Source organism: Pelobates fuscus, chromosome 10, assembly GCF_036172605.1.
Source record: "Pelobates fuscus isolate aPelFus1 chromosome 10, aPelFus1.pri, whole genome shotgun sequence".
Lineage (NCBI taxonomy): Eukaryota > Metazoa > Chordata > Amphibia > Anura > Pelobatidae > Pelobates > Pelobates fuscus.
Window position 1 is genome coordinate 109,044,113 of NC_086326.1, and position 13,899 is coordinate 109,058,011.

Below are 13,899 nucleotides of genomic sequence, written 5' to 3' on the forward strand. Positions count from 1 at the left end.
CCTGAGCTACTGTTGTGAGTAAATATACCCATTTGGGGATTGGGGTCAGTGCTTCACCCTGTAAAGCACTGCAGTTTATTATTAACATTGTTCTGGGACCTGATGTAAAAGTGACGGCCACTGCTGTCCCTGGGCTCACATCCAAAGGGCTTGTGCTGGCGCTTTTCTGACTCAGTTAACTACATTTCTGCGTGTCTTCCACCTTTTTCCCTACTGCTGCAGTTCTGAGTTATAATCTCTTTGTCTTGTTGGATGTAAGCTATGAGTGCAGTGTTTCATTACATTTTGCAGGGACCTAATAAGAGTGACTGCCTGTCTGCCAGTCAACCACCTCTCTCCTGAGCTTACATCCAAATACTGCCACTTTCGCTTTTCTGACTTTAAGCGAACCCCCTTTCTCTCTGGCTCACCCTAATCCCAACAAACCCTAAACGAGGCTATTATCTCTGGACAGTAGCAGCAACCTTTGACGTGGTCCCAGGGACAGTTGTGGCAAAGGGGGTTCACTGATAGTCAGAACCGTGATAGCAGCAGTCTTTGGATGTGAGCTCAGTGAGAGAGGCGGCATAATAGCATAAAGGGGTTCACATTTAATAGATCCCTTCAAATAAGTTGACAAAACGTTGTTACTTACAAGACAAAGCACCACAGCCCTGCCATACTCCCAGCAACTTCTACCTGGGCCGGCAGGGGAGATCCCCTGATCTCTCCTGCCGACCTAGGCCCATGGCCATCCCGGCCCACCAGACATTTGCCAGATGGCCCGATGACCAGTCCAGGCCTAGTGCTAATCCAACCTTTTTTGTGAGCGAGAATAGATCAAAAGCACTATGTTACTAAATTATTTATTACCAGTTTTATGTACAAGTAAGGCACATTAAATTAACTCTGTCCAGCAGTTTGCAAAAATGCTGTAAATAATGCTGGTTGTTCATATTGTATGTAAACATGAGAACAAATAATATATAAAGTCATATGTCTGCATTCATGAGGCCATAGATAGTCCCAGTGAAAGTAAGTGTATTCTCGCCATATTCACCCCAGGCAATCAGCAGCCCAGATGACCTCATACTGCTCCCAGATAGCTTTGTGCCAGGCAGCTGATATACCGTGTCACAAGATTTATCAACACCATGCAAAATCACATGTATGGTACTCAATAGGTTCCTTTTAAATGAGAGCTAAAGTGTCAGCTAATTGCTCTAGGCCAGTGAACTAAGGCCTGCACTGGGTTTCACTGAGACAGAGCGCTTCCGGTTATCAGAAAATATTGGAAGTTGGGACCAGTGTCTGATGGACCCCAAGTAAGAAGTCAGGTCATTTTAAAATGTTTTTACCACTTTCAGTGGGGGTGCCAAGGCAGTCCTAACACCATAACTACTACAGTGTACTAGTAAGATGAGATGAGATTAGTATTAAAAAAATAACAGATTACTAATCTAAATACCATATTTACAACTCTCCATTCTCACAATGTCTTGCAAACAAGTTACCTGTGCAGCACAGAGGATGATTATATAGAGGTAAACAATGAACAAAATATTTCCAACCTATATGTTTGATTGCAATCATGTTTAATTGTATGTTATGCATTAATGAAGTAGCGTATCATCAATTTTAAGCAACTACCAAAAGCCTTGATGGATGTGATTCTATCATTTCTTTGTAGGTGCTGTACCAAAATGGTGTTTCACTGCGTACAACATTTCTGTTCATCACCTGCTGCAGTGTTTGGCATATTGCAAGGACACTTTTTCTTATGCCAAACACTTTTTTTCCATACCCTTTGCCAGAAGGCTACAGCTATGGGTAAGTGTTAACTATGATATATTTAAGTTTCCCATTTGTGCCAGTGTGTCCAGCTATCATAAATGTAATTACTGAATAACGTAAGTTTGAAATGTTTATTATATGGCTTAGAAACAGTATAGAAGTTACCCAAAGCATTGAATCTGTAAGGCAATAACACATTATGAGTTTAGAGAAAATTAGGAAATGTCTGTAAATTATTTAAACTGTATTAGCGTTGGTTTATAGCCTTAAATAGGCTCTGTCACCTTCTAGGGTCTTTGAATATATTGCATACACCCCAGATGGTGACTGCTCTGTTGGTATTACGGTGGTCTGGGTGTGCAGGGGAAGGTAGTCTCGCTTATCTGAACCTTTCCCTTTCAGGTGCAATTCTTCTGTGAGGTCCTTTTCAGCTCCTGTTGCTTAATCTGCTAGGAGCTGACATCAGCACTGAACTCACACATGTTCGAGAGTACAACACTGCTGTCTATGGGGGAACCTGTGATCCTCCATAGAAAGAGCCTTTTTATCTGGCTGAGGGCTTGACGAGGCTTGACAAAAGGTAGCTCTGCATTTTGTCAAGGCTTGTAACATGCAGGAAAAATACATAGTCCCTACTTTGTCTTATGAGTTATAACTTGACTGGGTGGGAATTTCAGCATAACATAATTCCCAAACAGTCTTTTTGAGCAATCTCTTTGAGATTTTATCTTTTTTTTTTTTTTTTTTGGGGGGGGGGGGAGGGGAGGGTGACAGAACCATATTGAATGCAGTTTGTATGGTATCAAGTATTCAAGCCACATAATAAAAGAAAAGAAAAGAGTGTAAAGAACATGGGAATTGTATTAGACATAAATGAAAAGGTAGATAATTTTATTTAGATATACCGGTACATAAAACCAATGGTTTTGTACAGGCAAAATGCATACAGCACTTTATTCCATTTATATACAACATATTTATTATCATATGGCTTATAACTAAACATGAATTGTGAAGACAATTTGGGGAAGTTTTGGATAGGAATGTCATTGTGAGAATATACATCAATATACATCACTTTAATTGTTTAGTTTTGACACCGTTTTTTCTTTTAAATTGTGTTTCATTCATTTTGCATTATATTTATTCACAATGCTCTTTCAACAGATTATTAAAATACGCTTAAGCTTATTTTTCGCTAGCACTATTTAATTTGTCTCCCACGTTGGAATTAGTGTAGGGTACTGTGAAGTAGTGATAGTCTTAATCCAATATGACCATATTGTGGAAATAAATCCCCATATTTGTTTGCTGAGATACATCATTTTAAGTAACCTTAACACATTTACAAATGTATTTTTATGTGTGTGCTGTTCCTTAATCTGTATTATGTATAAACATGAATTGTGGTGAATTTAAAAAAGACCCAGGGGTTGATGAGTCCAAAACCCAGTTCCCCACTACAACAAAAAAAGGGACACTGTAGCATTAGACATACATATGTGTATTCCTAATGCAGTCTTAATGTCCCTAGTTAGTTTCAGGCCCTCCCCACCAATGTTCGTTATAAAAACTAAATTTAACGGAAAAAAATGTAATTGCTCACCTTCTCTCCAGCACAGTCTGCTGCATGCCTTCTCATAGAGGAGCGTTGAGGACTGCAGGTGCATTGTGCATGTGCCTATGTTTCTGCCATAGAGAATCATTGAATACAATGATTTTCTATAGCAAACTGTGATGGCACTGCGCACTCGCTTGTGACTTCACAGTATATCAGGGTATGAGACAGTGGTGTATCCTGGTTTTGTGCTGCCCTAGGCAGGACAAAACTCAGGCGCCCCCCCCTCCCCCACCCAACCTTTCCCCCCGCCACACACACACTCGCTAACACACACACACACACACACTCGCTAACAGAAACACACACACACTAACAGACACACTCACACTCACTAACAGACAAACACACTCACTAACAGACACACACTCACTCACTAGCAGACACAAACTAGCAGACACACACACACACTCACTGACATACACACACACTCACTGACATACACACACACTCACAGGCAAACACACTAACAGACACACACAGTCACACACTAACAGACACACACACACTAACAGACACACACACACACTAACAGACACACACACACACACTAACAGACACACACACACACACACACACACTAACAGACACACACACACACACTAACAGACACACACACTGACACACACTAACAGACACAAACACTAACAGACACACACACACACACTAACAGACAGACACACACACTAACAGACACACACACACTAACAGACACACACACACTAACAGACACACACACTGACACACACACACTAACAGACACACACACACTAACAGACACAGACACACACTAACAGACATACACACTAACAGACACAGACACACACTAACAGACATACACACTAACAGACACAGACACACACTAACAGACATACACACTAACAGACACAGACACACACTCACCCACCCACATTAACACATTTTTTAAAATTTATTTTTAACACATTTTTAAAAAAAAAATGTAACACATTTTTTTTTAATTTATTTTTAACACATTTTTTTAACACGTTTTTTTTAATTTATTTGTAACACATTTTTTTTGTAAAATTATTTTTAACACATTTTTTTTTTTATTTAACACCCCCCCCCCCAGCCTCCTTACCTTTGGGAATGCTGGGGAGGGGGGTGTCTCTTCCTCCCTGGTGGTCCAGTGGCTGCTGGACGATCGGGCGGGCGGGCGGCCGGCGAGGGAGCACTTCCCCTGAGCTGTCTGCTCAGCTCCCTCGCGCGCCACAGAGTGAGGCTGGGAGCCGGAATATGACGTCATATTCCGGCTCCGCCTCCCAGCCTCACTCTGCGGCTGGCGAGGGAGCTGAGCAGACAGCTCAGGGGAAGTGCTCCCTCGCCGGCCGGCCACCCCAGCCAGGCAGTGCCGCCCAATCGCCCAGCAGCCCGCCGGCATGTCTGTTAGCCGCAAGGCTAACAAGACATTTGCCTTGGGCATTTGGGGGCGGCTTTTTTTGCCGCCCCCTGGAAAATGCCGCCCAAGGCAAATGCCTTGTTTGCCTCGCGGCTAATACGCCCCTGGTATGAGAGCTGGGAAATTACAGCCATATCCAGAGGATCTTAAGGCATGGCTTTGAAGTGCTTCCAAACTTTGAAACTATTAAAATAAAAGTTTTTTGGGGTTAGGGTTGAAGGCACTATAACAACTTAAGTAAGTTATAGTTGTTATATTGCCTACAGTGTTCCTTTAACAATGGCAAGATGTCTCTTGACACACTCATGGGTACACATATAAAGACACACACACTCGCAATTGGATACTTATAGGCATGCATAGATTCACACATAGAGACATAGATATACATACAGTCACACAAACACACACAGAAACACAAACATGAATGCACAGGAACACAGATAAACAGAAGGAGACTCAAGCATACACAAGCAGGTATGGACTGACAAAGACAAAGGCAAACAGATACAGGCTACTCTTAAAAATAAGATGATAGTAACATAGAAACATAGAATGTGACAGCAGATAAGAACCATTCGGCCCATCTAGTCTGCCCAATTTTCAAAATCTTTCATTAGTTAGGATAGCCTTATGCCTATCCCACGCATGATTAAACTCCTTTACTGTGTTAACCTCTACCACTTCAGCTGGAAGGCTATTCCATGCATCCGCTACCCTCTCAGTAAAGTAATACTTCCTGATATTATTTTTAAACATTTGACCCTCTAATTAAAAACTATGTCCTCTTGTTGTGGTAGTTTTTCTTCTTTTAAATATAGTCTCCTCCTTTACTGTGTTGATTCCCTTTATGTATTTAAATGTTTCTATCATATCCCCATAATCCATGTGATTTTAGATGTTCAATAATCCTATCCTTCAACATGGCTTCCATTACCTTACCCACTACTGAAGTAAGGCTTACTGGCCTATAGTTGCCCGACTCCTCCCTACTACCTTTCTTGTAAATGGGCACAACATTCGCTAACTTACAATCTTCTGAGACTCCTCCTGTTAACAATGATTGGTTAAATAAATCTGTTAATGGTTTTGTTAGTACACCACTAAGCTCTTTTAATAACTTTGGGTGTATTCCATCAGGTCCCATTGACTTATTTGTTTTACTTTTGACAGTTGAAATAGAACCTCTTCTTCTGTAAACTCACATGTAACAAATTACTAATTTGTCCTTTTCCTAACTGAGGCCCCTTTCCTTAATTTTCATCTGTAAATACGGAACAAAAATATTCATTGAGGCAGTCAGCTAGACCTTTATCCTCTTCTACCTACCTTCCTTCTTTTGTTTTTAGTCTAACTAATCCTTGTTTTACTTTCCTTTTCTCATTTATGTGTCTAAAAAATTTTTTGTCCTCCCTTTTTTTTTTTACTGACTTTTCTCTTCTGTGTGTGATTTGGAAGCTCTTTTAACTTGCTTAGCCTCTTTCTGCCTAACCTTATCGATCATTCTGTATTCCTCACTCTGTTTTTTTTTTTATAATTACTAAATGATAACTTTTAGTTTTTTACTATTTTGGCCACATCTGCGGAGTACCATAGTGGTTTCTTGATTCCTTTCCTTCAAATCTTGTACTCAAAGATGATAAAGGACATGTGGAAGAAAGACACAAATTATGGTGTAGTATATCAAAAGGAGCACACAGTTTAAGATAGGGAAAACAAGAGGACAGTATTTCCAAGGCCATCAAATAAGGTCAGGAAGCGAAAAAAACTTTTCTGTGGTAAAGTTCAGGTGCAGGACAAAATGGACTTCCGTCTTCACAGCGAAATATAAAGGGCAAATTAAGTCAAAATATAAAATAAAAAATAGATAGAAATAAATTAAACAAAAACAGCCCTACGTGTTTCGTCTGGAGAACCAGACTTCATCAGGGGTATACAGTTAAAATATCATAAAGCACCTAATTTCCTCCCCCTGGCCCCCACCCCTGAGCGGTGGGTGGGGGCCCTAAACAAAAGTAAGGGGAGAGAACCTAATGTCCTCCCCCCTGGCCCCCACCCCAGAGCGGTGGGTGGGGGCCCTAAACACAAATTGGGGGGGGGGCTAATTTCCCCCCCCCTGGCCCCCACCCCTGACTTGTGGGTAGGGGCCCTAAACAAAAGTAAGGGGGGGACCTAATGTCCTCCCCCCTGGCCCCCACCCCTGAGTGGTGGGTGGGGGCCCTAAACACAAATTGGGGGGGACCTAATGTCCTCCCCCTGGCCCCCACCCCTGAGCGGTGGGTGGGGGCCCTAAACAAAAATAAGGGGGGGACCTAATGTCCTCCCCCCTGGCCCCCACCCCTGAGCGGCGGGTGGGGGCCCTAAATACATATTTAACCCCCCTCCCCCCAGGTGACTAGGGGTCCCCAAACCCCTAGTCACCCCCTCCCCCCCAAAAAATAAACTCCTACCTACCCCCCTCACCCTAAAAATAATGAGGGGGGACCATTTAACTAAGTACGTTTAAAAATAAAAATACACTTACCATTCAATGTTTTCTTTCTTCTAAAATCTTCTTTTTTTCAGCCCCAAAAAAGGGCAAATAAAAATCCATAATAACCGACGCAATAAAAAAAAAGCGCTAAAAAATAATAATCCATCTTCACCCGGCGAGGGCTCCGCGCAGACTGAGCTCTGCATGGCAGGGGAAGGCTTATAAAGCCTTGCCCCGCCCTACAATTAGGCTCAGAGCACTCTGATTGGTGGGTTTAAGCCATCCAATCAGAATGATCTGACAGGTAAATGAAGAGACTGACAGGTAAGTCTCTACATTTACCTGTCACAGCACTCTGATTGGTTGGTTTGAAATCCACCAATCAGAGTGCTCTGTGTCATTTTACACAGCGTGGGAAAGTTCTGTGGTGCCTCCAGAACAGGGAGGGAGATCTCTGATCTCCCCTCCCGTCCGTGAAGGCACATGGTGCTTGGATAGTGCCAGCCTTGCATTGACCAGCAGGGGAGAGCATCTGGGGGGGAAAGGGCAATTGCCCGTTGCCCTCCCTGGATCCACCAGTCATATATATATATGTTTCTTTCTCCCCCTCACTGCTCCTCTGTGTCCATGTCTCCCCTCTCCTTCCCAGTCACTCTCTTCCCTCTCTGCCTCTTTCTCCCCCTCCCCTTGTGTATCTCTCTCTTCCCCTCTGTATCTTTTCCCCCTTTTCCCCCTCTCTCTCTCTCTCTCTCTCTCTCTCTCTCTCTCTCTCTCTCTCTCCCTCTCTACCATCTCTCTATCCCCCTCTTCCTCCCCTTGTGTCTCACTCTCCCCCCTCTGTCTCTTTCTCCCTCCTTTCCCTGTGGCACTCTCCCTCCCCCTCTGTCTCTCTCTATTATCCCTGAGAGGAGTCAGAGGGGGCCGGCCGCGTTCCACGCTGGTGCCGCCGGACCGGGTGGCAGCCTCGCCGGTCCGGCGGCACTTCTGATGCTGAGGAAGGAAGAGCATGAAGGAGGAGGGAGGAGCATGTCTCTCTACCATGCTCCCTCGCGGTTCCCACAATTCACAGCACAGTAACCGCAGATAATTTAACATCCTTATTGTTCTTACTGTAAAAAAACATTTCCTTTGCCTTAGACTAAATCTCCTTTCTTCAAGTTTAAATTAATGACCTTGTTTCCTATTTTAAGTTGTGTTTATGAATAGATTTCCAGACGATGGTTTGCATTGGCCCCAAATATATTTGTATAATTTTATCATATCCCCTCTGAAGCGCTTTTTTTCAAAGCTAAAGGGATTTCAATTTGCTAACCTTTCTTCATAACTAAAATGCTCCATTCCTTTTATCTCTTTTTTGTAACCCACCTCTGCACTCTTTCTGCACTCTTACCAGTGATTTATAAAGAGGCAAAGTTATACTTTTAATTTCGAGAATTAATCACCCAAATGGCCCTGATCAAAAGTTTACATACCCTGGAATGTTTGGCCTTGTTACAGACACACAAGTTGACACACACAGGTTCAAATGACAATTTTAGGTTAATTTCCCACACCGGTAGCTTTTTAAATTGCAATTAGTGTCTGTGTATAAATAGTCAATGAGTTTGATAGCTCTTATGTGGATGTTCTGAGCAGGCTACATACAGAGTCATGGGGAGCAGAAAAGAACTGTCTAAAGACCTGCGTAACAAGATAATGGAACTTTATAAAAGTCAGTACTGTTCAATCACTTATGAAGACATGGAAAATTTAGCGATCTCTTGATATCAAGCCATGGATAGGTAAATCAAGAAAAAATTCAGCCACAACTACCAGAAGAATTGTTCAGGATACAAAGAAAAACCCACAGGTAACCTCAGTAGAAATACAGGCTGCTCTGGAAAAAGACAGTGTGGTTGTTTCAAGGAGCACAATACGATTATACTTGAACAAAAATGAGCTGCATGGTCGAGTTGCCAGAAAGATGTCTTTACTGAACCAATTCCACAAAAAAGCCCGGCTACAATATGCCCGACAACACCTTGACAAGCTTTACAGTTTCTGGGACACTGTAATTTGGAGTGATGAGACCAAAATCGAGCTTTATAGTCACAACCATAAGCGTTATGTTTGGCGAGGGGTCAACAAGGCCTATAGTGAAAAGAATACCATCCCCACTGTGAAGCATGTTTGTGGCTAACTTGTGAAAATTAATGTCAAGATGAATGCAGCATGTTATCAGAAAATACTGGCAGCCAATTTGTATTCTTGTGCATGAAGGCTGCGCATAAGAAATACTCTTGGACTTTCCAGCATGACAACGACCCTAAGCACAAGGCCAAGTGGACCCTTTAGTGGTTAAAGCAGAAAAAGGTGAAGGTTCTAGAGTGGCCATCACAGTCTCTTGACCCTATTATCATCAAGTTACTGTGGGGAGATCTCAAATGGTTCACGCAAGATTACCAAAGACTTTGCATGACCTGGAGGCATTTTGCCAAGACAAATGGGCAGCTATACCACCTGCAAGAATGAGGGGCCTCATAGACAAAATAGTGTACGCTGTCATTGATGCTAAATGAGGCAATACACAGTATTAAGAACTAAGGTCATTTTTTATTTTTGTAAGTATTTTGAACATGGGTCATTTAATTTTTTCTTTGTTGCTACGTTTTGTTTTATGATTGTACCTTTCTGTTGAAACTTACAGTTAAAATAAATGTGTTTTGCTTGCCCACTCATGTTTAAAAATGTACTAAAAATAGTACATATAATACCAATTCTCAAAGGGTATGCGAGCTTTAGAGCACAACTGTAAATCCCTCTACAGCAAAGTAATATTCTCCTCACACTGTAAGGACCTAGTTTTGTGTCATCTGCAACCATTGACATATGACTTCCAATGTCTATTTCATTATCATTTATGAATATGTTGAATAGAAGCAATCCCAAAACAGAACCTTCAAGGACATGTCTTACCACTTTTTCCAGCTTGAAAAACGTCAATTAATGATAACTCTCTGTACTCTATCTTAAAGCCCACGTTCTGTCCAAGAACAAGAACTTCCATTTAGAACAATTTCTTTTAGTTTGAACTCTAAGGAACTGTATTGAATGCCTTCGCAAAATCCAGGTAGATCATATCCACTGCCAGGGCCAGATTAAGAGCCAAGTGGGCCTGGTGCTGACAATTATGATGGGGCCTAATTACAGAATCTTATCAACCAAAAACACTAAAACAGTCATACCTCCCAAGCATCATGTATCTGATGGAGATGGTGTTGGAGGTAAACTCAAAGGATGCAGCTATAAGAAAACACATACTCTATGCTAATCTCTCTCTAATTTATGCTTTCATCTTTCAAGTAAACCCATACCCAATAACAGCAGTGTCCAGTGAAGCGGGAAGTCAATGGGCGGGGTAAAAGGGTGGGCCACTGATGCGAATCACGTGACCAGAACTGCCAAAAGGGGCAAACATGCCCAGAAAGAGGGCATGTCTGTCCAAAGAATTGGAAGGCCAGCCTGGCATCAGTGTCCCTATGTATTACAGTGTCAGAGTCCCCATGTCACCCAGTCCCCTAGTCTCCCAGTGTCACTAGGATACTAGGGGACACTGAGAGACATGGGGACACAGTGAGACATAAGGAAGCTGAGCTCCCCGGGGACACAGACACTTGGGGACACTGGGAGACATGGGGGCACTGAGACACTTGGGGACACTGGGAGATATGGGGGCACTTGTGGATACAGACATGCAGACTCTGGGAGACATGGAGACTCTGGGAGACATGGAGGCACAGAGACATGAGGCACTGAGACTTGGGGACACAGACACTGGGAGACATAGGGGCAATTAGACACTTGGGGGCACTGGGAGAAATAGGGGCATTTGTGGATACAGACATGAAGACTCTGGGAGACATGGATACTCTGGGAGACATGGAGACACAGAGACATGGGGACACAGACACTGGGAGACATGGGGGCACTGAGACTTGGGGACACAGACACTGGGAGACATGGGGGCACTGAGACACTTGGGGACACTGGGAGATATGGGGGCACTTCTGGATACAGACATGGAGACTCTGGGAGACATGGAGACACAGACACTGGGAGACATGGGGACACTATGACACTAGGGACACTGAGAGACACGGGGACACTGGGAGACACGGGGACACTAAGACACTAGGGACACTGGCTGGGAGGCATTTGGACACTGAGACACTTGGGGACACTGGGAGACATGGAACACTAGGGACACATGGGGACACTGAGACACTAGGGACACTGGCTGGGAGACATAGAAACATAGAATGTGATGGCAGATAAGAACCATTCGACCCATCTAGTCTGACCAATTTTCTAAATACTTTCATTAGTCCCTGGCCTTATCTTATAGTTGGGATAGCCTTATGCCTATCCCACGCATGCTTAAACTCCTTTACTGTGTTAACCTCTACCACTTCAGCTGGAAGGCTATTCCATGCATTCACTACCCTCTCAGTACAGTAATACTTCCTGATATTATTTCTAAACCTTTGCCCCTCTAATTTAGGACTATTCCCTCTTGTTGTGGTAGTTTTTCTGCTTTTAAATATAGTCTCATCCTTTACTGTGTTGATTCCCTTAATGTCTTTAAATGTTTCTATCATATCCCCCCTGCCTCTTCTTTCCTACAAGCTACACATGTTAAGTTCCTTTAACCTTTCCTTGTAAATTTTATCCTGCAATACATGAACCAGTTTAGTAGCCCTTCTCTGAACTCTCTCTAAAGTATCAATATCCTTCTGAAGATACAGGTTTTGTGCTGCCCTAAGCAGGACAAAACTCAGGTGCCCCCCTCTCCTACCGCGCCACCCCCACCCAACCCTTCCCCCTCGCCCCGCCGTCTAAATACACACACACGCACATTCACTGACAGATATGCATACACTAGCTAACAGAAACACACACTCACTAACAGAAACACACTCACACTCACTAACCGACAAACACACAGACACACACTAACAGACACACACTCACTTACTAGCAGACACACACACACACTCACTAACAGACACATACACTCACAGGCAAACACACTCACACTAACAGACACCCACCCACTGTCAGACACACACAGTCACACACACACACACACACACACACACTAACAGACACACACACTGATACACACACACACACACTAACAGACACACACACACACACACTAACAGACACACACACACACACTAACAGACACACACACACACACACACACACTCACTCACATTAACACATTTCTTTTTTATTTAACCCCCCCAGCCTCCTTACCTTTGGGAATGCTGGGGGTGGTTCTCTTTCTCCCTGGGGGTCCAGTGGCTGCTGGGTGGGCGGCGCTGGCGGTCGGCTGGCGAGGGGGCACTTCCCCTGAGCAATCTGCTCAGCTCCCTCGCGCGCCGCAGAGTGATGCCGGGAACTGGAATATGAAGTCATATTCCGGCTCCCAGCCTCACTATGTGGCGTGCGAGGGAGCTGAGCAGACCGCTCAGAGGAAAGTGCTCCCTCGCCAACCGCCCGCCCAGCAGCCCGTCTGGCTTGTCAGTTAGCCGCAAACAGTGGCGTACGTACCGCGGTCGCAGGGGTCGCAGATGCGACCGGGCCCGGCACTCCAGGGGGCCCGGCCGCCCTGCGGCCCCCCGCAACCGGGTAGCAGCTGCCACACTTTGCGGCCCCGGCCCGTGCGGCAAACCGCCGGGGCCGCATGTCAAGGGGTCCATCGGGTGGCCCATGCTGTCAGGGCCACCCGATGGACATGGATTTTAAGGGGGCCCGGTCTGCGCTGAGCGCTTTAAGTGCACGACTGGGCCCCCTGTGATGACATCATCACTACTGGGAGGAAGTGACCGCACGTCACTCCTCCCAGCATACTGAGAACCCGCGTGGGAGGAAACTGAAAGGAGGAGGAAGTCAGAGTGGGAACTCTGACTCCCATCAGGCTGAGCCACCACTGGACCCACACATGGTAGGAAACATTTTGTGTATTTGTGTCTGTGTATGTGTGTATGTATGTCTGTGTCTCTGTATGTGTGTATGTATGTCTGTGTCTCTGTATGTGTGTATGTATGTCTGTGTCTCTGTATGTGTGTATGTCTGTGTATGTGTGTATGTATGTCTGTGTCTCTGTATGTGTGTATGTATGTCTGTGTCTCTGTATGTGTGTATGTATGTCTGTGTCTCTGTATGTGTGTATGTATGTCTGTGTCTCTGTATGTGTGTATGTATGTATTTGTCTCTGTATGTGTGTATGTCTGTGTCTCTGTATGTGTGTATGTCTGTGTCTCTGTATGTGTGTATGTCTGTGTCTCTGTATGTGTGTATGTCTGTGTCTCTGTATGTGTCTGTGTGTGTCTCTGTATGTGTCTGTGTGTGTCTCTGTATGTGTCTGTGTGTGTCTCTGTATGAATGTGTCTGCGTGTGTGTCTCTGTATGTGTCTGCATGTGTGTATGTGTGTATGTGTTTGTGTCTGTATGTATGTGTCGGGGGGGGAGGGGCCCACAGTCAGGGGGGAGAGGTTCACGGTAGGGGGGGGGCCCACGGATCAGTTTTGCACCGGGGCCCCATGGAGTGTGTGTACGCCACTGGCC

At 44.3% G+C, this 13,899-nt stretch overlaps 1 protein-coding gene across 1 annotated transcript in view; it reads left to right on the plus strand.

The window, feature by feature from the left end:
• Positions 1–13,899, plus strand: part of SLC43A3 (solute carrier family 43 member 3) — a 166,453-nt gene that overhangs the window by 52,132 nt on the left and 100,422 nt on the right. Inside the window, exon 7 of the mRNA XM_063434833.1 lies at positions 1,670–1,809. Coding sequence (XP_063290903.1) covers positions 1,670–1,809 — 140 coding nt within the window. The remainder of the gene's footprint in view (positions 1–1,669; positions 1,810–13,899) is intronic.